Raw genomic sequence first — 24724 nt, 5'->3', positions numbered from 1 at the left:
GTCAGGCTTATCACAGAGGCAATGAGTAAAATATTTGTACACACGCAGTAACAGAGTCAAAATATCATAAAAGTACTCCACACCGCTTTAGAGGAATAGTCAATATTTATCTGAGTAAAACAAGACCAAGATGACAAAAATCCAACATATACAAGCATAGATACGAATTTTTAAAGATTACATCTCAGAATAGTGCTTAGAAACACAATAGCTCTAACTGGGGCTATCATGCCGTCTTTACAGAGTTGTTTCCAACAGTGCGATGCCACTTATGGGGGATTGCGGGCCGGTTATGGAGTACCTTTGGTAAACGATGAGGAAACAGAGATGTTGCACAGAGTCGGGGAGGTGAGGACTTGCTGGAGCCAGTGTGGTGTTAGTTCCTTACTGCCACCGGGGAGGTGAGGTGTCGGTTCCTTACTGCTAGGCAGGGGAGGTGAGGCGTTGGTTCCTTATAGTGGCAGGGGAGGTGATGCAGCATCGGTTGTGAGGCAGTGGTTCCTTACGACAAGGTGGGGTCCATGAATCTGGCAGGTCAAGATGCAAGGCTTCGACTTTGCGGTATCGCAATCACACCACGTGGCCACAGGTGCTGCGGCAGAGTCGGGTATCACGGACGTCGGTGACACAAGACTCTGTACTCGAGCTGAGTACAGAGGCAATGCAGCCGCATCGGGCCTGCAGATTCTAATTGTGTGGGGTCAGAGGTCCAGTACTTATACCCATTTATCCCTCTGAAGTAGGCAAACTTCAAAGAGAAGTCTTAAAAGATATGTCAAGGCAAATCCCCATGTTGTCCTATGGGAGAAATAGGCTTTGCAATAGTGAAAAAACGAATTTAGCAGTAGTACACTATGAGAACATGTTAATCACACCATTACATGTCCTACCTTTTAAATACACTGCCCCCTGCCCATGGGGCTTCCTGGGCCATCCTCAGGGTTGACTTACATGTAGTAAAAGGGAAGATTTGGGCCTGGCAAGTGGGGGCACTTGCCAGGTCGAACTGGCAGTTTAAAACTGCCAACACAGACACTGCAGTAGCAGGTCTGAGACATTTTTCAGGGCTACTTATGTAGGTGGCACAATCAGTTCTACAGGCCCACTAGCAGCATTTGATTCACAGGCCCTAGGCACACATAGTGCACTTTACTAAGGACTTACTGGTAAATCAAATATGCCACTCACTGAGAAACCAATCACCAAAACCTTTTACACAGGGAGCATCTGCACTTTTGTACAATGGTAAACTGCCCAGAGTCCTAAAGCCAGCAAAAACATACCAGCATAGGACCAAAAACCAGGAGGTCAGAAGCAAAAAGACAGGGGGAACCACACTAAGAGCTGATGGGTTTAACAGTTATAAATATAAAATGCTTTTGTTAACGATAAACTATATGTAGCATGATATTTTCTTTTCCCTCAGAGCAACGAAGAATTATTCAAGATTTGCCATATCTGCAAAAGTAAGCTAGAGGAGAAGGAGGAGAGATGAGGAGGCAATGTCTGGACTACTTACTGTAACCTTCATTACTCCACTTCTGCACTTCTTGTTCCATCACTTATGTGCCTCCATCCTGCCCGGTTATTCTTTGCGGAATTTGGGGCTTAAGTAATATAGGTTTCTGGTAGATCTTGTATCCACTTTCATAGCGGAAGGGGTGGTTCCGTTTCATTAAAATGGAAGAAAGATTAGGGCGGGCCTATAATGCAAAAGTAAGTAATGGGACAAGGAGTGCAGAATCAGGGTAATGAAGTTTACCGGTAATTGCCAGAAAGCAGACACGCACGCCTTGCGCATGCACCTCAACTCGCCTCTTTAGGAGCAGTGCCCTTGAAGGCTTTATCTCCACCCTTTACAACAAACGGAATATCAAGTGTAAACTTAAATGGGGTCACTCAGCCTGAAAATAGTCCTCACCCTCCCTAAAACATGTCTCCCCATTGCAGTGGCGTAGCGTGGGTTGTCAGCACCCGGGGCAAGGCAAGTAATTTGCGCCCCCTAACCCGTGGATTTTAGCACTCGCGAGTGCGAGCGCGCCCCCCCCCCCCCCCCCCAGATGTTGCGCCCAGTGCGGCCGCCCCCCCCCCCCCCCGTGCACCCCCCACGCTACCCCACTGCCCCATTGACTTCAATGGGTGCAGAATTTAAAAAAAACTCTCGATCTCATCCTCTTTGGAGACTCATAATGTTCAGGAAGCGCCTTGTTTATACATTTTGTTTCGTTATAGCTAGGGCCCAGGGAGAATGTAAAAGGAAGAAAGTAAAAAAATATAATAAACAATAATATTTGCCATAAACGTTGACGTTCTCCTGACTAGGGAGAGGTAATGACAGTGCAGCTTCGACCACTCCAGAGTAGTGCATTAGAGGGTGATTCAAAGGACAAACTGATCATACTCAGTCTGTGTCCTTTAAATTAAAATATTTTTCACGTGTCTTAGCCACGGCTGCTAAAATTGCGGTGCATGCTTTAATGTAGTGCATCTCCTCAAAAGGCAGGAGTGTCAGGAGCTCTGATGTGAACAGGTGTCACCCAAATGAAGCAGTAGCACGCCGGGCGTTGGGTGCGCTCTGCGCTCCGCTGCTGCTGCCTGTGCGCCTCCCCCGGGCTCCCTCCTCCTCCCGGCTCCAGGCTCGCTCGCCGCCTCGGCGCTCGGCTCGCCCGCCTGGCTCCCCCTCGCGCCTCTCCTCCTCTCTCCTGCTCAGTGCGGTGACAGCGGCGCTGGGAAACAACATGGCGACCGAGGGGATGATCCTGACCAACCACGACCACCAAATCCGAGTCGGCGTCTTGACAGGTGAGGCCCGAGCAACAACCGAGGAGACGGACGGGGCAGCGCGCCCTTCCCCACCTGCCGGGGGCCGGAGACCCCTCTTAACCCCTGAGCGGCCGCTCATGCCACAAAACAGCCTGATCAATTGGAGGAAAATCCCATCGTGGGGTGCATTGGCGAGCCCGCTCTCGGGAGGGCTGCTCCCTGTTGTCCGTCCAGCACCGTGCGGGGGCCCGTGGGTGGACCTGTCCAGTGCTCCCCCTCCTCGCTGCAGCGCTCCTCTGCTGCCGGGGAGGGGGTGCAGGTGTGAATGTGGCTCGGGTGTGGGGTGCTGAGGGGCTCGCCGGGTGGAGGATGCGAGGGGGCACTGCTCAGCCTGGCCGGGTCCAATGCATCTTCCAGACGTGGGCTGGCAGCTTTGCGGTGCCGGCAGCACGGTGCACTGTGTGTGTGTGTCAGTCACACACGCTCAGGGACACTTGGGGAATCGGTGGGTGAGGGAGATCTGGGGGTCTCAGGTGCCTGGTGTGGGTCTTCTCATGGATGTATGGTTAATCGGAGAATATATGTTGCAGTGGGGGGATATGAGTGAGAAATTAGGAAATGGCAAGTTGTGTGGCCTGTGATGCGCGCCTGGGGGCTGGAGGGGCACATGGGATGTGTTTGACGTACATTGGAGTGTAAGAGGCACATTATGTCGTTAAGGTGCATCTCGAGGCAGTGGGTGGTATGTGAGAGACTTATGAGCCATGTGAGTGGCACACACGTTCTACCGGGGAGATCGGGGATGTGTGAGCAAGGTATGATAGGTATCTGGGGAATATCAGGGTAAGGTGTCGTGTGAGCTTGACATGGAGTGCTTTTCAGAGACATCCAGATTGTCTGGTCGGTATCAGTGTGTGGGGTGCATGCACCAAGAGTCCCTAAGTGTGGATCCATGAAACCTGGCCTGCCTTTTGCAGTAGTTGGCCATTTGTGAGAGTGGGGAAGTCTTTACCTGTTATGAGGGAAATAGTTGTGTGTTTCATATGGGACTGTGTACGTGCGTCGGATGTGGACGGTATGTGTGCCGCTTAGGGGTCTTCCGGGTGTTTTGGGGAAGCCTGGATGTGTGTGGCAGATGTCACGGGAAGTATGTGTATACTATTTAAATAAAACAAATGGAGCAAGGGAGGTTTGGTAACGACGTGCTTTCCCTTGAGGATGTGCGTTGTATGCCTCCGTCGTATACCTTGATGAGCCCTTGTTTGATTGACATCTATGACTGCCCCGCTTTACAATTCAAACAAGACCATCTGTGATTATTCTTGAACCTTGTTACATGAACGCTCGTGTTTACAGTGCTTAATTATTGTGTCTAGTTTCATGTGGGCACTGGGCCTTGGATCGTCTGATGTCCCTTCATGCTTGCTCGATTATGGATATCTATGTTTACATGAACTGAAGTTCACAGGCCACTCTGAGCATCGTTTTACATGAATATTGAGCCACATGCTTCAGATGTCCCGCTAGATGAGCATCGATTTGTAGGTTAGGTTAATATGGATGACTCATTCGGTGGAGCCCATTGGTCAACGTATTGCCTTGGATTACAGTGTTTGATTCTATTTAGCGGAGCACAACCCTGCACCATGCTTCTGGTGCTTCCTCTGATATTGGCCCTTGGGTTCCTGCGGGGATCCTACTTTTGGTGAACACACTGCTAATGGTTTGAAATGTATTGCTTTTGAACTGTAGATGAACACGCACCACATAGCTCTGCTGGGGTTTCTGCAGAACTTTGACCTTTACCTTAATGTGGATGGTTTACTTTAGATGATCATTAGCCAGAAACTTGCTCTGCATGTTCCTTTTGTTTCGTTACAGAAAAGAAAAACAGAGTTCTAAGAGTCGCTGTCTGTTGCAGTGTTCTAAGCGAGCATTAACACTGGAGGTTTATCTATTTACGGCCTTTATTATCGATGGTGATTGGATCTCAGATTAGTGCGCACTCAGGGGTCAGTAGGGTGGACTTTCTGGCCCAGGTTTCTGTGAACACTAGTCTCTCTGGTTACTATGAATGGCTTGATTACGCGTCAGCATTTATTCCTAAAGTCATAATTGAATGGATGCTCCAGATTCTCTGAGAACTGTGCTCCTGTTGGTTCGACTTCGGCCCAAAGTTGACACCAGATTAACTCCTTTTAGCGGAGTCTTCCGTGAGCATGTTGTGATGATCCTGGTTTTACATTTCACTATTTGACTGCCACGGAATCTGCGCACTCCTGTGTCACTTTCTCCAGTTTTTTCAAAGACCTTGGAAGGGCACGACCCTTGACACTTTTGCCATGTGCCCGTGACTTACATATTTGTCATACATGCGTACTGGATGCACCTTGTTATGTATATGTGTATACATATATAAAATAGGCCAACCTAGGCGTTAATTTATTTTGTGGTGAAAGCTAGTGTATCTGTGTCCCTCTGGCACTGTGCCTCCTGGGATGGTGGGGGCTGGCCCACGAGCCGCGCTTCTTGTAGACATGTGCGTCTATGCTCTGCTTGAGTGAATCTGTCTTCTCTCGGGCAGGCCCCCTGTGGCCACGCACCGGGGGAGGGGTGGCCAGGTGTCCCCGCGTGTTAGCTTCTCCCTGCACAGCAGCCGCCCCCAGCGCCGGGAGCCTGCAGGCTGGCCCTTCTGTTGCTCTCCCTTCCATCTCTCACAGTCATCGACTGTGTTTTATGAAAATGGTTGTGTGCTGCGGGATGCCGGGATTTCGAGTCCCTGAATGCAGCCTGGTACCCAAAGGCATCCCGGACCCCCTTTCCACTGCTCATTTTGTGGTAACGGCACTTGCTGATTTTCTTGTTTTTGCTTGTTTGTGATGAAGCTCGCGGAGTTTCCACCTCTGATGACGTGCCGGGCACGGATGCACGCGTCCTCGTGCACTGCATCATTGAGTGTCCATCGTGCTCCATTGCTGCTGACCCGGGTGGGATTGCTATTACCGGCCAGCCAGTGGGTAGCAAAGGAACAGGTAGCAGTGCCCACGTAAACAGCCGGCAGCCATGGCCGTGGGCATTGGCGGGACTTTGGTGCAGGGTGTTTGCATCTTCGATCTGTCGTTTCCGTGTATTCATCTTTTCCTGCACACAGCAGGACCTCTTCGGCCGGCCCTGGGGCTCCCCAGAACATCTCCCTGCGACCGAGGCTGAAGGGAGTACCCCTCGGTGCGGCCGGAGATGTTCTCGCGGGAGTCTGCCTTCTGGGCCGGTTTCAAAGTCCCATCTGTGGTGGAGCTGTCCAGTCGTGCTGGTGCTGAACCTGCGCTGCTCCGGACGTTCACGCAGCGCCTGCACATAAAGGCAAGCCATAAATAACACGCCTGCTTGCCAAGCTTTCCTCTGCACCAGCATCCCACAGCCATCAACCTTAAAAGCCACAGAACAGCACAATTTAATACATGAAAATCCAGCGCACTCATTGACCTTTTCAGGCAGCCGGGTCATTTATAATTGGGAAGGGGGTTATCAGGGCCGGGAGTCGGGCACAGAAACTTGGCCATTACCCTTTTCAGGGAGAATTGCCCTGATCCCCAGGCTTCTAGAATGGGAGATACCACGAGTATGTGCTGTGCATGTGAATACTGTGTGTTGGAAGAGTGAGTGACCCTATCTGAAGGTAGCGGCGAAACGCCTACCACTCTGCAAACCGCGTGAACACGGCATACGCTATTCTGGGGTTAATGTTTATACTGGACATTGAAAGTGTACTCCAGAAGGAAACTGACAGCACACAAAAAAGTTCTCTATTGCTGTAGCAAGCCAAGGAATTATCCTGCTAAGTAAGTGTAGGTCATCCTGCTTATTTGGTCCACATGATTAGAACCCTGATGGGATAGTTAATTACTTTTGGAAATGACTTTAGGATTTCCAAAGGACTCTTGTAATCTTGAAAGTTAAGATCTTGCTCCTATTATGTCGGCCGAACACGTACAGCCTAATCCCCACATTCATCGAACCATTCGAATTTTGCATTTCTCCGTTTCATGACCCGTCCCCACCTTGGATACCCGTCTTACATGTTCGCCTTTTCTGTTTCTCTCCGCATAACTCCAGTAGGAGGTATGCCTTTTACCCCCACCACTGGGGTCTAAGGTCACCTCCGTTGTCTTGGAATGGTTCGTGTCCTTGGTGTGTTAGGCCTCGGCAAGCATAACTTTTATAAGAGGAAAGACATTGTCCAGCAGCCCTGGGGGGGGGGGGGGGGAGGGGGGGAGACTGCCTCATTCAAATGAGGTACTCCCTGAAGTGTTGGTGCCTTCCCTCTCTCCATCTGGGGTTCAGTACCTGCTGCTTGTAGCACAGCTGCATTACAACTCCTTGCCCCACGGGGTCTGTGCCTGAAGATAAAGACCACCTTCCTGGAAAGAGATCCGAATGAAACGTGAGCCCAAAAACGAAGGGTTTGAAACTGTTCTTCAGATAACACGATTTCACTGTGTGACTGTTTAAAAAGGAAGCAAGTGACGTTTTCCCCTCTGTGTCTCGTTGTAAAAGGCTGCGTCCAAGGCTTGTTTTTGTGCCGGTGCAGACTTAGCTGTGGTGTTACAAAGGTCCGTCATTAAAGTGCATGCTCTCTGAAGTTCCCTGAGGTGTTTTGCTGGGGGAATCCCTGGTTTGCAGATGCAGCGGTTTCTCAGGGATCCTTTGTTGATGCAGCGCTTTGCTGGTGTTGCTTACTGGGTTGTTCCCGATTACGTGCAGCCAAACCACACGCTATCTTTAGAACAGGGAGTTATTTGCAAATAAATTCAGTTTGTATCTACCTCTTAGTAAAAAATGGCCCTACCCGCAAGCTTATTACACACCAAAGCTTCAGATCTGTTTGCTGACTAGGATTCCCTGCTCTGCCTATACACCCCGGCCATATAAGCCGATGATCAGGGTTGTTGTGTGTTTGTCATTCATGCAGCTTACATAAACAACTGATACTCCTATACCAACCGCTATCGAAAGGTGCAGATTCCATGCCCCAGTCTCAACAAACCGTGCTGGAGGCCTGTTAAAGCAAGAATTGAGTTACAGTCTCTCAGCCTCATATTTATGGGCCTTATGACATCTGCCCAAGGATATCTGCACAGTTACTCTCTGACTCAATACCAGCCAGACCACTTACATCATCAGTTACCCTAGGCCGTCTCAGTGCTACTCCATCAAATACATCATTAGTTGGGATAGATAGAATATCTTTTTTGCTGGGTCCATAGTGTGGAATAATCTACACATGCACATCACAGTTCATTATTATCCAAAAGCTTCGGAAAACAGCCCAGTTGGCCCCAGTGGCCCTCTCGTGGCTTACTTTAAACTTTTTCTTTAGTGAGCCTTCCTCACGGCCTAGGACTGCCGATGGAAGCTGGAATCAAATGTCAGGCTCTGCGCACTATACGCAAAGCGTACAGGACGTATATTCCCAGGGTGCATACAGAGCCTATCCTCACTAGATCCCAACCATAAATCTGTAGCCCGCTGGGTTCTACCAATAAACCTTCCAGAGACTAAAACAGGGAGAATATCTGTGGCCGAGGCTTTGAAGTGCCCTGAACCAGACAATGAGGGCAGAACCCAACTTGAGCTTCATGAAGCTTTAAAAGCAGTGTTATTCAGAGGGGACTTGGACGATTTTATGACCCTTGTTATATGAAGAGAGGAGTATCTGGTAGGGGCTGAGTTTTGTATTCGATTTATCTGCAGCTGCCTACAGTCCTTGATAGGCCCAGTTTTCCAAAAGAGCCTTCAGGTAGTGCCCCGGGCTATGTAAAACTCCAGCTCGTCCTGGTCACCATAGAGTCATGTATCTGAATGTCATGTACTACTGCGCCTATGCCACAGGCACATCATGCCTTCAGAGGACCTATGAATGGTAAATGCTGTGGTGTGCCAGGGAGAAAACAATACCAGTGAATTACAATTTTATATAACTGAACCGGGCTCAGGCCTCTTTGTCCACCCTAGACCAATACAGCTACATTTCTCTCGCCCCCCAGCATAAGAAGTTGAGACATTTGTGAATCATCCTACTTAGGAGGCACATATGGACTAATTCTGCCTTTCAGCACCGGGACTCAGCATCTTTGGCTACCCTAGACCATACATTTCCTTTCCCCACCACATATATGTGGTACTGTTCTACATAGGAGACGTGTATGGACTAATTGTGCCTTTCAGCACCGGGACTCAGACATGTTTACCCTCCCCTCCCAACCTTCATATGTCGAATCATTCTACATAGGAGACTTGCATCATCGGGACTCTGCATCTTTGGCTACCCTCGACCACACACTTCCTTTCCCCACCACATAAATGTAGAATTATTCTACGTCGAAGAAGTGCATGAACTAATTCTGCTTATCAGCAACAGGGCTTCGGCGTCTTTACCGACCCTAGGCCGTATACTTCATCTCTCCCACCCCTCAAACATAGAATCGCTCTACATAGGGGACGTGACCTGATTCTGCCTTTCAGCGCCGGGGCTCAGGCGTCTTTACCCTCCCTAGACCGTACACGTCATCTCTCTCACCCCTCATATATAGAATCACTCTACATAGGGGACGTGACCCGGCTCAGGCGTCTTTACCCACCGTGGACCGTACACGTCATCTCTGCCACCCCTCATATATAGAATCACTCTACATAGGGGACCGTACACGTCATCTCTCTCACCCCTCATATATAGAATCACTCTACATAGGGGACGTGACCCGGCTCAGGCGTCTTTACCCACCGTGGACCGTACACGTCATCTCTGCCACCCCTCATATATAGAATCACTCTACATAGGGGACCGTACACGTCATCTCTCTCACCCCTCATATATAGAATCACTCTACATAGGGGACGTGACCCGGCTCAGGCGTCTTTACCCACCGTGGACCGTACACGTCATCTCTGCCGCCCCTAATATATAGTATCACTCTACATAGGGGACATGTGACCCGATTCTGCCTTTCAGCGCCGGGGCTCAGGCGTCTTTACCCACCTTGGACCGTACACGTCATCTCTGCCGCCCCTAATATATAGTATCACTCTACATAGGGGACATGTGACCCGATTCTGCCTTTCAGCGCCGGGGCTCAGGCGTCTTTACCCACCCTACACCGTACACGTCATCTCTCTCACCCCTCATATATAGTATCACTCTACATAGGGGACATGTGACCCGATTCTGCCTTTCAGCGTCACATAGAATCGCTCTACATAGGGGACACGTGTGACCCGATTCTGCCTTTCAGCGCCGGGGCTCGAGGACTGTTTGCTGGAGTATACATTGTACATTGCAAGTCAGATTATAATTAACTTAGCACAGGTTCCTCGGAGTTTCTAATTAAGGTCGCAGCCCTTTGGTGAACGGCGTTTGCCTGACTGTACAATACTAAGAAATTACACATCTGGAGGCGTTAAGAGAGGTGCATGACATCTGTGATTTCCATCTCGGCAGGAAGGCAGATTGTAGACGCGCAGGCTGGGTTTGGGATGCTGATTATTGTGGGCTGCGGAACGAGCATTCTGCATGGACTGTCCTAGTAACTGTTTTGCATTGATTTGCTGGGTTGAAAGGCTACTGTGCGTGAAGTTGCAGCGATTGATTTTATGTAGTGGTTTCTAATAGATCTATTTTCAGTGTTCTTTGCTTGTTTCTTCTAGGTTAGAAATTGAAGAGTGACCTAGAATACTCTTTGTTTTCTTGCTGGAAATGACTTTGTATGACATCGACTGGTACCTTAGAAGATTTTGTGATGTAGGGTTAATGTTTAAATGAGTGTTAACCCCCTCTTCTTTCTCTACTGATTTTACCTCGCACGTTGTTTCTGAATGTCATTCTGTGACTGCTTCTCATAAGTGTGTGTGTGTGTGTGTGTGTGTGTGTGTGTATATATAATATACGTTCACGGGACACCCCTAGGCGTGCCACTTACCCAGCACATCCTACCGTACCAACCCTAAGTGTGGGAAGTGCTTATCTGCACGTCAAGCACCCTGTGAGCAGAAAAGTGTCACAACAACATAACATGTGTATTTGTAAAGCCATAGGCCTCTTGGCGCTGAATAACAGATGTTTATTGTTACCCAACTCATTGGTACTCATTTTATCGAGCTCAGAACTTGGATGAAAGGCTGAGTGGACTCTGCCAGGATTTGAACCTGTGACCATGAGGTCAAACACAGGCCCCTACAGTGGATGCATTAGTCCACTAAGCCACCAGACCCGGTGGTACTTGTAAACCAAAGAAGGATCACATAAATAATTTTCATGATTAATGTTAAGGGTAAACTTAACAGTGCAGCCTGTCAGCTTTGTTGATATATTAGACACGAGGCAAGCAGGAATGCTAGGAAATGTAAGTTGCGCATGTGAGTTACTTTCTGGTGGATAGGAATCGTGGTACATTACCTCGGCATTCTGAAACCTTAGAAAGCTTATTTTGTAATTGACAAACTTTGGTGTCCTGTAATAAATTTTTTTTTTTATTTTTACTACAATAATATGCATTGTTGGAATGATTGTGCAGGCAATTGCTACCCGAGGGTTCCCTTTAATCCGATCTGTTTGATTGTTTGTTAGAGCCATCTTGTGTGCTTTGCCAACATTCAGACTTTGTTTGCTGTCACGCTCCAAATTGTGATATGTTGTTGAGTCTGTTAACAGTATGTCGAAAATCATGGCGCCTCTTGTCTCTGTGGTACATTGAGTTTTATGGCCACCAACCCACTCCCCTCTTCTCGCCCTCTAAAGGAATTTCTACCCATCCGTTGCAGTCCACCTCCCTCGAGATGCTGTTCTCTTACAGCCGAGTCCCACGTCGCATCAGTGCCTCTCTAAGTGATTCTGCGTCCGGGTAGACGCCCGCATGAGTAGTCTGAACAAGACCTGGGATCCTCTCTTAGCCGAGTGTTAGGAATTACATGGGGCGAAAGCGGAATTCAGTTTCATATGTCCTGTTGCATCTGACTGCTGTACCGTTGCGGATAGGGACACTGTGCTATGCGGCATGTGATCTGTGGGTTAACATACCATACACCTTTCCTGTTAATCGACATTTATCATAGATGTATTGTGGAAGTGGGTTTCTTAGTATATCCTTGCATTCCCAGCTCATCGAATATCGTCGAAAGAGCTTTTCACAGATATTGTGGTGCTTAATAGTTTACACCATGGGTACTCACAAACACTTTCCCAGGGGCCGAAACGTTTGGTCAGCGGTAAGACTGAGGGCCGCACTGATGTGAGCAGGTGGGTGGAGGGTGGACGAAGGTGGGTATAGTGAAAGCTAAGCATGCACATCTAGTGTCTGAATTGAATTGCACTAGGTGGAATCCGAAAACCCTGGATCACACCAGGCATTCATGCTTGACCAATTTGTGTGATCCTAGGCAGTTGTTCTATTTGACTTTCCCTCCTTTATCACATCTAAGAGTACCTTGAAATACATGACTTCAGAATGGGTGCTGTACAAAAACTTTTACTGTGTTCGATTTTAATAATGTAGATGTTCATGTATAATAGCTATACTGGCCACCCAAAAGGTGTAAATAACAAATGACTTGCTTTTTAGTTCACTATTGGCAATATTGTCAGGGTTGGAGGGAAGCATGAATATTTCTAAATTAAAGTCTGAAAACGATCACTTAAACAAAAAAAAACTTTTTAATGCACTGACAATCTGATTTCCTAAGGTGAAACACTTCTGCATGGAATATAGTTTTTGAATTTTTAAGACACATTCATATTTTACACGTTTGCTGCAAGATATATTCATAGAATGGGTGTTCCTAAAGTTACGCTGCAGTGCAGGACATTCTAATTACTCCACTTCTTTAACTGCGATTAATCTTTAAATAAATGCTTGGACGTTTATTTAACATATTTTTAATGTTAGTGCTGAGATGAGTAAACACAGCCAAGTGCTTCTGTTGACCAAGGGGCCACAGGAAAAGGTCAGGAGGGCCGCATGCGACCCCCGGGCTGTTCTTTGAGTATCACTGGTTTACACATTTATACATTCAGAAGCCCAATTTGCTAAGAACTCTATCACAGATAGACTAGGAAGTGAATCTGCCAGGAGTAGGGTACTAAGAAGTGAATCCGTCAAGGGTAGCCTGTCTGTCAGGGGTAGCCTATGAAGTGAATCCATCAGGGGTAGCCTATGAAGTGAATCCATCAGGGGTAGCCTATGAAGTGAATCCGTCAGGGGTAGCCTATGAAGTGAATCTGTGAGGGGTAGCCTATGAAGTGAATCTGTGAGGGGTAGCCTATGAAGTGAATCTGTGAGGGGTAGCCTATGAAGTGAATCTGTGAGGGGTAGCCTATGAAGTGAATCTGTGAGGGGTAGCCTATGAAGTGAATCTGTGAGGGGTAGCCTATGAAGTGAATCTGTGAGGGGTAGCCTATGAAGTGAATCTGTGAGGGGTAGGCTATGAAGTGAATCTGTGAGGGTAGCCTATGAAGTGAATCCGTCAGGGTAGCCTATGAAGTGAATCCGTCAGGGTAGCCTATGAAGTGAATCCGTCAGGGGTAGCCTATGAAGTGAACCCATCAGGGGTAGCCTATGAAGTGAACCCATCAGGGGTAGCCTATGAAGTGAACCCATCAGGGGTAGCCTATGAAGTGAACCCATCAGGGGTAGCCTATGAAGTGAACCCATCAGGGGTAGCCTATGAAGTGAACCCATCAGGGGTAGCCTATGAAATGAACCCATCAGGGGTAGCCTATGAAGTGAATCCGTCAGGGGTAGCCTTTGAAGTGAACCCATCAGGGGTAGCTTATGAAATGAACCCATCAGGGGTAGCCTATGAAGTGAATCTATAAAGGGTAGCCTATGAAGTGAATCTATTAAGGGTAGCCTATGAAGTGAACCTATCCAGGGTAGCCTATGAAGTGAACCTATCCGGGGTAGCCTATGAAGTGAACCTATCCGGGGTAGCCTATGATGTGAATTTATTAAGGGTAGCCTATGAAGTGAATCCATCAGGGGTAGCCTATGAAGTGACTCCATCAAGCTATGAAGTGATCTTCTGAGCTTGCAACATAGGCTCCATCGCATTAAGACCCATAATCCATCCACTCTGTGCTTATGATTATCTGAGTAGAGGAAGATGTAGTTATCCAGTCTTGAATATATTAGGGCACCAACCACAAATATTTTGTGTGAGGCCCAGCAAAGTCAAGATTGTTCTCAATTTGTGTGGTAAGTTGAAGAAACACGTGGCGTGTGTCTTTCTCAGAACCGTAAACCTGATGTTACAGTGTCAGCCTGTGAAGATTGTTGTGGGTATCTGTAGGGGCCCACTATGAGGGGCATTGAGATGCCTGATGCGCGTCTGCCTGTCCTTCTAAAGTGAGTTTCGTTTTAGGCAAAAGAGCTTCCATTTTGTACATTTTGACTACATCTGTGGGGGAGCCATCAAACAACGAAAGAAGTCCTGTCCTAGGTAAATGAGTGGCTCTGTATAAAGCCACAACAACAAATACAATGAAATAGGTCTGTGAGGGAACTCTTATAATTTGCAATTAGCTGCTATGACAAAAGATGGCAGAGAAAATCACTTATACAGAAAAGCGCTAAAGGGTGACAAATCATGTCGAACAGGAGGTCTCTGCTAAACATGTTTCTTAATCATTTGATCTTACTTTAGAACGTTGATTTCCAAGAGCAAACTAAAGGGAACCAAGTTGTAAGATGTAGGCACATTGACATGGATACCATTTCCTCCATTTAAGTGAAAGCAACATGTTGACATGAGTTTGTATTGACCTGTTACTCCTTTTAACAGGTGAAATGATTAAAACGCAGTCGGCAAGGTACAGCAGGTCTTTGTTCAAATTGTGCCTTTTTCATAGCTCTTTGCCATCTTCCAAACTCCTCTATTCTCGCCTTTGTTCAGAGTTTGCTCACTCAGGAACAATGATCTGTGCTTGTGACTACCATACTCCCATACATCTCACAGCAAAAACCCTGGAATGAATCAGTACAAATGACCTTTACTGCTATATTGCTACGCGTACCTTCACATCGCCAAAGAGTGCTTAAATAGCCATCCACAAAGAACTTGGCAGCCTGCATTTTGAGTATTCAGGAGTGCAATGCTCTCTCGTGTGTTGAAAAATGGAGAGTGGAAACTGCTATCCTTGGTGGACCTCTTCCCATCAATGAGAGCGACAATGTCTCCCATTGTTTTATGTCTGTCTCCAGCATCCGGAGTAACAGGTCTAGATTGTCCTCGTAGTGGGATTTCTCCCCTCTGTAAATCTGCAGTCCCAAATATTTGAAGTGCCAGTGTTAGACCCTTGGTGGTATGGGGAGTCAGTGTTAGACCCTTGGTGGTATGGGGAGTCAGTGTTAGACCCTTGGTGGTATGGGGAGTCAGTGTTAGACCCTTGGTGGTATGGGGAGTCAGTGTTAGACCCTTGGTGGTATGGGGAGTCAGTGTTAGACCCTTGGTGGTATGGGGAGTCAGTGTTAGACCCTTAGTGGTATGGGGAGTCAGTGTTAGACCCTTGGTGGTATGGGGAGTCAGTGTTAGACCCTTGGTGGTATGGGGAGTCAGTGTTAGACCCTTGGTGGTATGGGGAGTCAGTGTTAGACCCTTGGTGGTATGGGGAGTCAGTGTTAGACCCTTGGTGGTATGGGGAGTCAGTGTTCGACCCTTGGTGGTATGGGGAGTCAGTGTTCGACCCTTGGTGGTATGGGGAGTCGTTGATTTGCCACCGTCGTGCCCATTGGGAATATCAGTGACTTCTCCCAATTAATTTTCAGTACAATGTACCTCCCGTAGATCTCAATGATTTCTTCTAATCCCACCAGGCATTCGTCAGGGTTTGCTAAGTTCAACAGGACGTCATCCGCTTATAGCGATATAGGGTTTTCCCATATATAGTCCCATCTCCAACCTTCTATCTGCACGTCAATTGCACCCACTCAGCAAATGGTTCCATTGCTGATGCAAACAACATTGACGATAGAGGGCAGCCCTGTCTTGTTTCTCTCTGTACCAGGAAGTCTGGGGAGAGAATCCTGTTTACTTTGAGCCTCACTCAAAAATGAGAGTATAATACGTGAACCCAGGCCAAGAATTTCAGCCCGAAGACCATTTTTTCTATGATTGCAAACTGGAAGGGCCACACCACCACATCAAAAGCCTTATGGACTTCGAGGGAGACCACAGCCAATGGAACCTCCACCCCTTTTGATGCTGCTGTATTACTATGAAGTCTACGAAGATTGAGCCTTGTTGGTCTGTGGGGCATAAACTCATTTTGGTCTGGGTGAACTGAGTCTAGTATTACTTCCTTTAGCCTGTTAGCCAAGGCCTTAGCTAGGATTTTGGGTGGCTGTATTTAGTAGGGAGATAGGTCTGTATGAATCTTTGTCCACCGGTTTCCCTGGTTTAAGGATTGGTGTCACAGTTGCCATTCTTAAATCTCTGTGCTCTTCCCCTTCCTGCTGGGCCTCCACATGTAACGTATGTAGTGGGGCCGCAATTTTGGCGGACAGTTTCTTCATGAGATCTGCTGGGAGGCCATTTGGGACAGGGGTTTTCTTGGCTTGCAGCTGAGAGAGCCCAGTCTGTATATCTCTCACTCAGTTAGTTCTGATTCCGGCTTTAACACTTTTGGTGCTCCAGTTTCTGCATGGACGTCTCAGACAAAGTCCTGTAGATCTGATCCCTGAGTAGAAGCCTTGCATATATTTTGCCATTATCTCTGCTGTTGCTTCGCTTCCTGTGACCCTCTCTCCTCTTGGGCTTAGAAGCTGGCTAATGTCTGTTCTAGCTGCGGGCCTTGCTAAAATCTGCTTTATCTCCCACTTCATCTACCCTTCTTTGTTGGGCCATGTGTGCTTGCTTAACATTGTTGGTTACTAGGGCTCGATATTCTTCCATTTTCCAGACTATTTTTTGAGTGAGATCTTCTGTTGGGGTCTGGGCTTGTGTGTCCTCCAGCAGCTAAAGTTCCATTTCCACTTCAAAGCAGTGCTGTTCTCTCTGTGTTTTATCTCCTGCCTCACCTGAGATTATCTCCCCCTTAGGGTAACATTACAGGACCCCCTTAGGATGGCTGGCTTACCAACATAGTCAGTACTTTCTGTAAAATTTAATTCTGTGACTCTAGCTTCTAGGGAATTTTTAGTCACCAGTTTGCTATTTGCCACTTATCTTTCCCCTTTGAAATTTGTGTTTCTAATGTAATCATCCATGGGGAGTGATCAGATGTTCCTCGTGCCCTCTATTCTGCCTCTGTGAATCTGTGGAGTGTTGGCAAGGGTGCAAAAAAGTAATCAATAAGAGTATACGTATTACGGGCTCCCAAACAAAGGAAGTATTCCCTGCGTGGTCCATGTAGTGGTCAACAGACATCTCCGTCTTATCCCCTGGACAAAGCTCTCTAATTTCATTATGTGGGGTTGTTACACTGTCTGATGTGAGTTCTATCTATTTGTGGGTGCATGGAGCATGATAGTCGTCGCCCGTGGGTAGGTCCACCAGGATGTGTCCCAGGGTGTGCAGAGGGTCTGTTTGCAGCCCTGGTGGAACATACGCATTGATAAATGCCATTGCCTCTCCTTCCCAGTTCCCCAGAACCCTGGTAACCACGGTGTCTGTCTACTTTTTCATTACTTGAAGCGCTAGGGATTTTTAAACTAGTATTGCCAACCCTCTGGAGCCAGTAGTAAATCCTGCATGGTCAATCACCCTATATTGCCTTCGACTTGTGCTGGTCCATTTGGCCACTAGTCCCCTTTTAATTTTGTGGCCCAGGCCACTGACTTTCCAAGTTAACAATTAAAGGGGGTGCACTGCCCTTGGAGCATGTCCGTCAGTTCCATATTTCTGCCTGCATTTAAGCTCGGTCTGCACCCCCCTCCCTGCTGTTCCCCTGGGTATTATAACATTGTGAACTGATGAACTGTTCCCCAATTCCTGCCTCTTCCTTCCTTACCGTACAGCAGCCCTGGACCTGGCCACCACCCCAATTTACTGTATGGCAATCGCCCTTTCAGTATACAGGTATGTATACAACCATCAAAGTCCTGTGCCATTGTATAGGCGCTGTCAGGGTTGGATCCATTGGGAGTGTGATTGCCCTGTCACAGTACAGTCCCTATGGTTTGTGGCGGTTCGTTGGGGTGGAGGGGAGAAATCTCCAAGTGCCCCTCATCAGTTAACTTCTGGAATGCTCTTATTGTGTCAGACAATTGCCCACAAAGTCATTGGTGTTGTCACCGGTGGGGGTGGCTCTGTCTTCTGAGCCTTCCTCACCAGTCTTCTGTGCTGCCCCGAAGGGCCTTTCACCTGGTGCTGGTTTCTCGACTTTGTTCTATGTGGATTGCTGCCACAGCGTTTCCGCTTTCAAATTCTGCCTTGTCTGTTTGACTGGCCCAGGTGTGTTGTTTTCTTGGTGCACAGCATCCCTTGCGTTCCTGCCACCTTAGTGTTGGTGCTACACCCTTTTACCCCTCAGGTGCCGGATATCTTCTCTGGTCCAAACACTCCCATGTCTCCTCTGGGGTGGCGAAGAAGTAGGTTTGACCCTGCACATTTACTCAGAGAATGGCAGGAAGAACAATGTGTATTTATGTCCAGGCTCTTCAGATGTCTTTTGACCTCAGGAGGGTTTCTCTTTGCTGGGGCACCAGAGTAGTCTGGGTAGATGTTGATAATTGCCCCCTCCATATGCCATGACCCATGTGCCCTCACCTTTTGCCGTATTGCGTCTCTGTCTCGATAATTTAATAATCTAGCCACTATGGCCCTTGATGGGGCTCCAAGAGTACGCGTTTTTCCAGTGACTCTGTGAGCTCACTCCACAGTGAACCATATGGAGGTCCTTCCCTCCAACACCACTATGGACAGCCAATTCTCAAGGAACAGTTCCATAGATGGTCCCTCTGCCCACTATGGGAGTCTCACCACCTGGCTGTTGATAGGTTGCGAGCACTCTCGGCGTTATTGACCTTTTTGTTTCAATGTGATCATCTCTTTTTCCAGTTTGTGGTTGTGGGCCTTATGCTCCAACACTGTTGGTCGGGTTTGAGCCTCGATTGATTCTGTGTCTGCAACTCTATCAACATGTTCCTTATGGTCCTCCCTGAGTAGGTTGACATCATGTGTTACAGCTTGGATCTTTTGTTCCTGCACCTCTTTGGTATCTTTTATGGGTGCTTATATAGCTGCCGTATGTGATTCCAACACTTGGTCCAATGTCTTCGTTGATTGTAGCGTAGTTGCCCCTCCAGCACGCAGAATTGTTTCTGGTTTTTGCGGCTTAACTGGCTTGTTTCATGTCATCACAGCCTCCCCGTATATTTGGCGTATGTCTTTCCTTGGGTGCTCCCACTTAGAAGTGGAGGAGGGGGCAGAATAGTGAGTGGTTCCCTTCCAGATGATCTGCCCTTTTCTTATATGGGCAGGATAACTTCGGAACCACCTCTGACAGGCGCTGCAGCTGTGGGGCAAGTGTGTGCTGCCCTGGCCTCCTCACATCCCCTCCCAGCCACATTGCACCAGGCACGTGCACCCCTGTTCTCAGACAGGGTGAGGGGTGCCTCCTGTTGTGGCTTGCCTCTCCCCTGTACATCGTTTACCCTTGTACACAGTCCTGGGGTGAGGCGACACATGGTTGCTCTCACCCAGCAGTCTTTTATGCCTTGACATTGCCTCTATTCGCTACCAGGCAAAGCCCGGAGATTTCTTCTCCACCAGCTACAAAAATGTCCTCCTGGCAGGCCTATCAATGGCCTCTTATCCACTGGTGGTGGTGATGGGGGTGATGGGGGTGGTGGTGGTGGTGGTGGTGGTGGTGGGGGGAGGGGGGTGTGTTTTTTTACTATTTTCCTCGGCAGCAGAAGCGTCTCGTGTTCTACTTGGGTGGGGTGCGCCCCTGCCACACTAGTCTGTCCTTTGGACTGCTTTTCCTTCGGTTCCCTCAGGCTCCATCGCCACTGGGGAGGTGCCTCTTCTTGTCCCACTGCCTCCAGGCGTGTGGTTTCTCCCCGCTGGCTCAAGAGTACCTCATCCCTGGCTGGTCTACCTATGGCCTCTCCTCCACAGGTGGGGAGGGAGAGGTGGTTCTCGTGTTCTCCTCGCCGCACTTGTCTGTCCTTTGGACAGTGTTTCCGTGGTTGCCTCGGTCTTTGCCGCTGCCAAGGAGGCGCTTCTTCTTCCCCTGCTGCCTCTGGAGTCCAGCAAGGGTCTCTTCTGCCCCTTTGTGTAACCACGCCAGGCACCTACCCACTCCTTTGCTGCCTGTCCTGGGAGGTTTCCTTCACCGTTGTGACGCTCGCAATCTTTCTCTGTCTGGTCAGCGGCATCTTAGTTTGGCTCTTCTTCATCTCTGCCCCCATCCTCACAGATGATGTCCTTCTCTCTCCTTTCGTTCCAAGCTGATGCTGCTATGTGACCCCCCCTTGAATCCTAATGCACCCTCGCATGTCAGTGGAACTCGAGGTGGGGCCAGATAAATGCTCCCGTGTGGGCCTCAGATGCCGAAGTTCAGCAGTTATGCTGCTGCCGACATGCTTCCCAGGCTATGCCAACCTACATTCGATTTGAAAATATTTTATTAAGAAACTACATTAAATGGTGGAATTAAAACCAAAACACAAAAATGCAGTGTGGAGTTTTCAAAGCTCACTGGTTTTTGTTTTGGTCAACCTAGGTATATTGTACTTCTTGTTTGGGCCACTGATGTGTGCTCATGGTCTCTATTTGGCCTCTGGAGACTCTTAACATGTAAGACTTACCTGACACACAAGATGGCGGCTCTCTGTGAGTGGATCCTGCTGCTGGAACTGTTGATGATCTTCTCTTGTGTGCATTAAGGGAGAAAGGTCTTCTCAGAGTTGTGTTTTTTTTTTGTTGCAAAACACAGTGACAACAAATGTAACAAATGGATAATTAGAGAGGATGTTTGGCCCTCGTCGCCCCGTTCCCCTTAGTTTGAAGTTTTCAGAACATAGGATGATCTGGAGTCCGTTTTGGGACTGTGCGTGTGGGTAAATTTTGGAGGGCAGAATGGTGAATTTTCTGAGACAACTACACAAACGGTACAATTCACTCAATCATTTTTACCTGCTTTCAACGTCGGTGTGGACAAAAATGACACTTGGGGGATGCAGATGGCAATTTCAAATTTATGACTCATTTTTACAGGAAATTTTACCAAGTGGTGAAATTTGTGACTGTTGAAAATTCATGATCAATTCTCTGAAGTCGCATATTTAGGGTTGTGCATAACATGCCTGTTCCCAGGGCAGGACCATTGTCGGACGACTATTCAGAGTTTAGAGAATGCCAACAAAGATATAACATTGCAGATATTCAAAACTTTTCAGAGGGCTTGTTTCACGGACCTTTGAGGGATGCCATTGTAAGAAATACAGCGATGATGACTATAAAATCAGAATGACGCTCTGCATTTTTCTAGTATTTGTTATTTAATTCGGAAGAACATGTTTATTTAGTAGTAAAATGTAATTCAAATCTAGAAATAGCAAATGTTTTAAATGATAAATTGATATGCCAGAAAATGTAACCTATGTCGGAAAGCATTCAGATGCTCAGACCATTAACATGGGACGAGGAAATGAATAGGATGGCCCATGTGTCCAAGGCCATGCATGCCGTAGGCAACTCTTCCCGCTCTCTGGAGCGAGGAGACTTCTGAAAACTCTGCTAGGAGGACCTTATGGGAGTGCGTACCTTGGGTCTGAAGTAAAGGACTGGTGCGAGACAAGCTCGAACTTCTAGGAGAAAGTAGCTGCTGGGTACATGTAGCGAACGTAGAGCACAGTCTGGAGACAGAAATGAAATGCAAAAATGTCACCTTGTTTAAAATTGACTTTCTTTCCTACTTAAAATGTTAATGAGCGAAGTGGATTTTAATGTGCCACTGATACAGTGTGTTTGTGAAAACCCTCTTCTGGCACAAAGAGAACATATTGTATCAGCCAGGAAAGGTAAGAAAGTGACATTTCATAGTGCCCAGAGGTACGTTTAAAAAAAACAAAATGTACCCATTCCACCAATATACACCAGAGGGAATTCTGAATACCGCTGTATGTTTTTTTTTTTTCCGAATGGATGCAATCAAGCTTAATTATGTATTTGCTCTCTTCACCATCGGGGGGAATCGTGCACTCCGCCCTGTCCCACCTTCGGTGGGTGTGAAGTTCTTGAAATGTTATTTCTTCTAAAGAACGCAAAGTCCTAATCAGAGATTGCCGACAATAGCGCCTCCGGCTCTGCTGAGAGTTCCACCGCTGGCTCCTAGCGCACTCCGAGGCCCGGGGAACCTTCTCGGATGCAGATCTTAATGCAGCATTGTTGTGAAGCCCCGGCATTCACAGCGCCCAAGTCAATTATTTGTGTGTAATGCGGGGTCCAAATTAGTGGTGTTAGAAACCATCGTGGCGTGTGCTATGAAAACATTGTGCACGGTATAGTCTCGCTCGCTGGTGGTGATGAAGCAATGCAGGTTTGACATTCGCTGCCTTTCAAAAGGTGTTTTTTATTCTTTAAATTGTGGGGTGCGACTTTGAAACACTCATTTTATAGTTGTTCATTCCTTTAAATCAGCTAGATTTTGTTTTTACACACATCGTGGCAGGGGGGATTTTCTTGGAATAGTGTGGGAGCCACGCCCCGATATTTACTTGCACCCCAATGTTTTGGACACCCCAAAATTTACCTTGGGCAGCTTGGTTCCAGCACCCTTGATCTAGCGTTGTCACCACCTCTTTAACATCCAGCCCAACAAATAGATGAGGAATTTAATAAAAATAACTTGGTCCGCTCAATAACTGAGTTATAGTCCGATAAAAAGATAAATGTTTTTTTTTCTTCAAAATCTCAGAATAGGCATTTCAGAGAAATACAAAATATGTCATGAAGGGTCAAAGACAGAGTACATAGTCAGAAATCGGGATTATTTTAGGGAGGAAGTCATCAGACTAAATGGATAGAGTCCTGTGAGGAAAATTAAGTTTCTCAATAATCGAACAGCATCTCCAGTAGATCAGGGAAAGTTTGTGCCTCACCGCCAAAACCAGGTATTTCTATACACATTTTGCACGTAGATAATAAGCTAAAACTGCAAATTAAGCATGGCAAGACTAGTGGTAACACATGTTGGACAAATCGGAATCATGGTGGTCATCAGAACTATTCTAGCACTATTTCTAAGGCAGAGCAAATCTTCCAGTACCTTCCACAGCAAAGTCTGAAGATGTACAAAACGATATGAAATATTTTCGAACAAAGACTCCCTACATCAGTGTATGCTCGTGAGCCTACATTGGAACTTTCAGCAGAAGTGTCCTTCAAAATGATACTTTGGGTACGTGCATAAAGTTTCATTCACAATAAACACCCTCTAAGGGTAATAACAAATTACGTCAGTGTCCCCTACTCTACAAAAAATTAGTGAGAAGAGAAGGCACACCAAGGGACATTAATTGGGAGGGGTAGTGAGCTGGAGTAAGATGAACTGAACAGCATCCATTTTAATAAAATGATGAAACTGCAGAAATGTGGCATAACTAAACTACATTAATAAACACACTTCTGTACTTCCAAATAGAATTGCTCAAAGTATAACATCAATTCATCAGTTACAACTGTATCCAGTATATCATTAGCATTAAAAAATAAGTTGTCACCCAAAATTGCGCATAAAAAAAACTTTGATGATGGTCACATTGATTTGTTATTTTATACAAGTCCCACCCCTTCACACCTTGTGGTTGTATTACCTGTCGGAGATATTCGTTTTATCTGGCTCTGAAATGTAGATGGGCTGAGTGAGCCATTCTTATTGGGATCAGAGTATCTGATTTGTCATCATTGGTGTGTTGTTGAGGAGGTATTAGCATATTTTTAATAGTTTGCACATGAGTGGACATTTACAGTTCACTGAGCACATCCCCGTATAACATTACCATTCACAGCAAGCCTCAGTTGACTATACATTTGAACAAAGTTTTAATGAGGGTAAAATTCAGACCATGATGATTAACTATGTAAGCAAAACTAAAGATGCCTTATGCCAAGATTATGGGGGTCATTCAGACCTTGGCGGACGGCGGAGGCCGTCCGCCAAGGTACCGCCGACAAATGACCGCACCGCGGTCAAAAGACCGCGGCGGCCATTCAAACATTTCCGCTGGGCCGGCGGGCGCTCTCCGAAAGAGCGCCCGCCGGCCCAGCGGAAATGCCCCTGCAACGAGGACGCCGGCTCAGAATTGAGCCGGCGTAGTTGCAGGGGTGCGATGGGTGCAGTTGCACCCGTCGCGTATTTCAGTGTCTGCAAAGCAGACACTGAAATACTTTGTGGGGCCCTCTTATGGGGGCCCCGCGGCACCCCCTACCGCCATCCTGTTCATGGCGGGTTTCCCGCCATGAACAGGATGGCGGTAGGGGGTGTCTGAATCCCCATGAGGATTCAATGGGGCAGCGGTAAACCGGCGGGAGACCGCCGGTTTACCCTTTCTGACCGCGGCTGAACCGCCGCGGTCAGAATGCCCTTGGGAGCACCGCCAGCCTGTTGGCGGTGCTCCCGTGGTCGGTGACCCTGGCGGTCACCGGCCGCCAGGGTCAGAAGGACCCCCTATGTGTTGGAAATATTTTCTGTAGTACCAAATATGTGGCAGAATTATGGAGCTTTGCAATTTGTGCCAGTTACACAAGCTATTTCAGCAATATAGAGTTCAGCGTTCTGTTCTCAACTCGAAGCTTTGTTGTAATTTTTTTTTTAAAAAGGTGCAAAAGTGGGAAAGATATGGTTGGGTGAAGAGATACTATAAAAAGTGAGAAAAGCAGAAGAGGGAGAAAGGTGGATGGGGCGATTAAGTAAAATACTCTTGAAGGTAGGGGTGGGACTAAATTAGAGGAGGGACACATGAAAAGG

General features: G+C 47.4%; 1 protein-coding gene across 14 annotated transcripts in view; it reads left to right on the top strand.

Moving 5' to 3' along the window:
• Positions 1-2542: 2542 nt before the first annotated feature.
• The window catches only part of GPHN (gephyrin), a 1323901-nt gene continuing 1301719 nt past the window's right edge, over positions 2543-24724 (top strand). For 13 of the 14 annotated variants that reach the window (XM_069208895.1, XM_069208892.1, XM_069208890.1 and 10 more), the window contains exon 1: positions 2623-2802. In XM_069208895.1, the coding sequence (XP_069064996.1) occupies positions 2739-2802 (64 nt within the window). In that variant the 5' untranslated portion in view covers positions 2623-2738. Of the gene's footprint in view, positions 2803-24724 lie in introns of all 14 variants that reach the window. The other variant, XM_069208894.1, reaches the window with a different exon arrangement.

This window comes from Pleurodeles waltl, chromosome 9 (assembly GCF_031143425.1).
Source record: "Pleurodeles waltl isolate 20211129_DDA chromosome 9, aPleWal1.hap1.20221129, whole genome shotgun sequence".
NCBI classification, from domain to species: domain Eukaryota; kingdom Metazoa; phylum Chordata; class Amphibia; order Caudata; family Salamandridae; genus Pleurodeles; species Pleurodeles waltl.
This window is presented reverse-complemented; position numbering and strand designations above follow the sequence as displayed.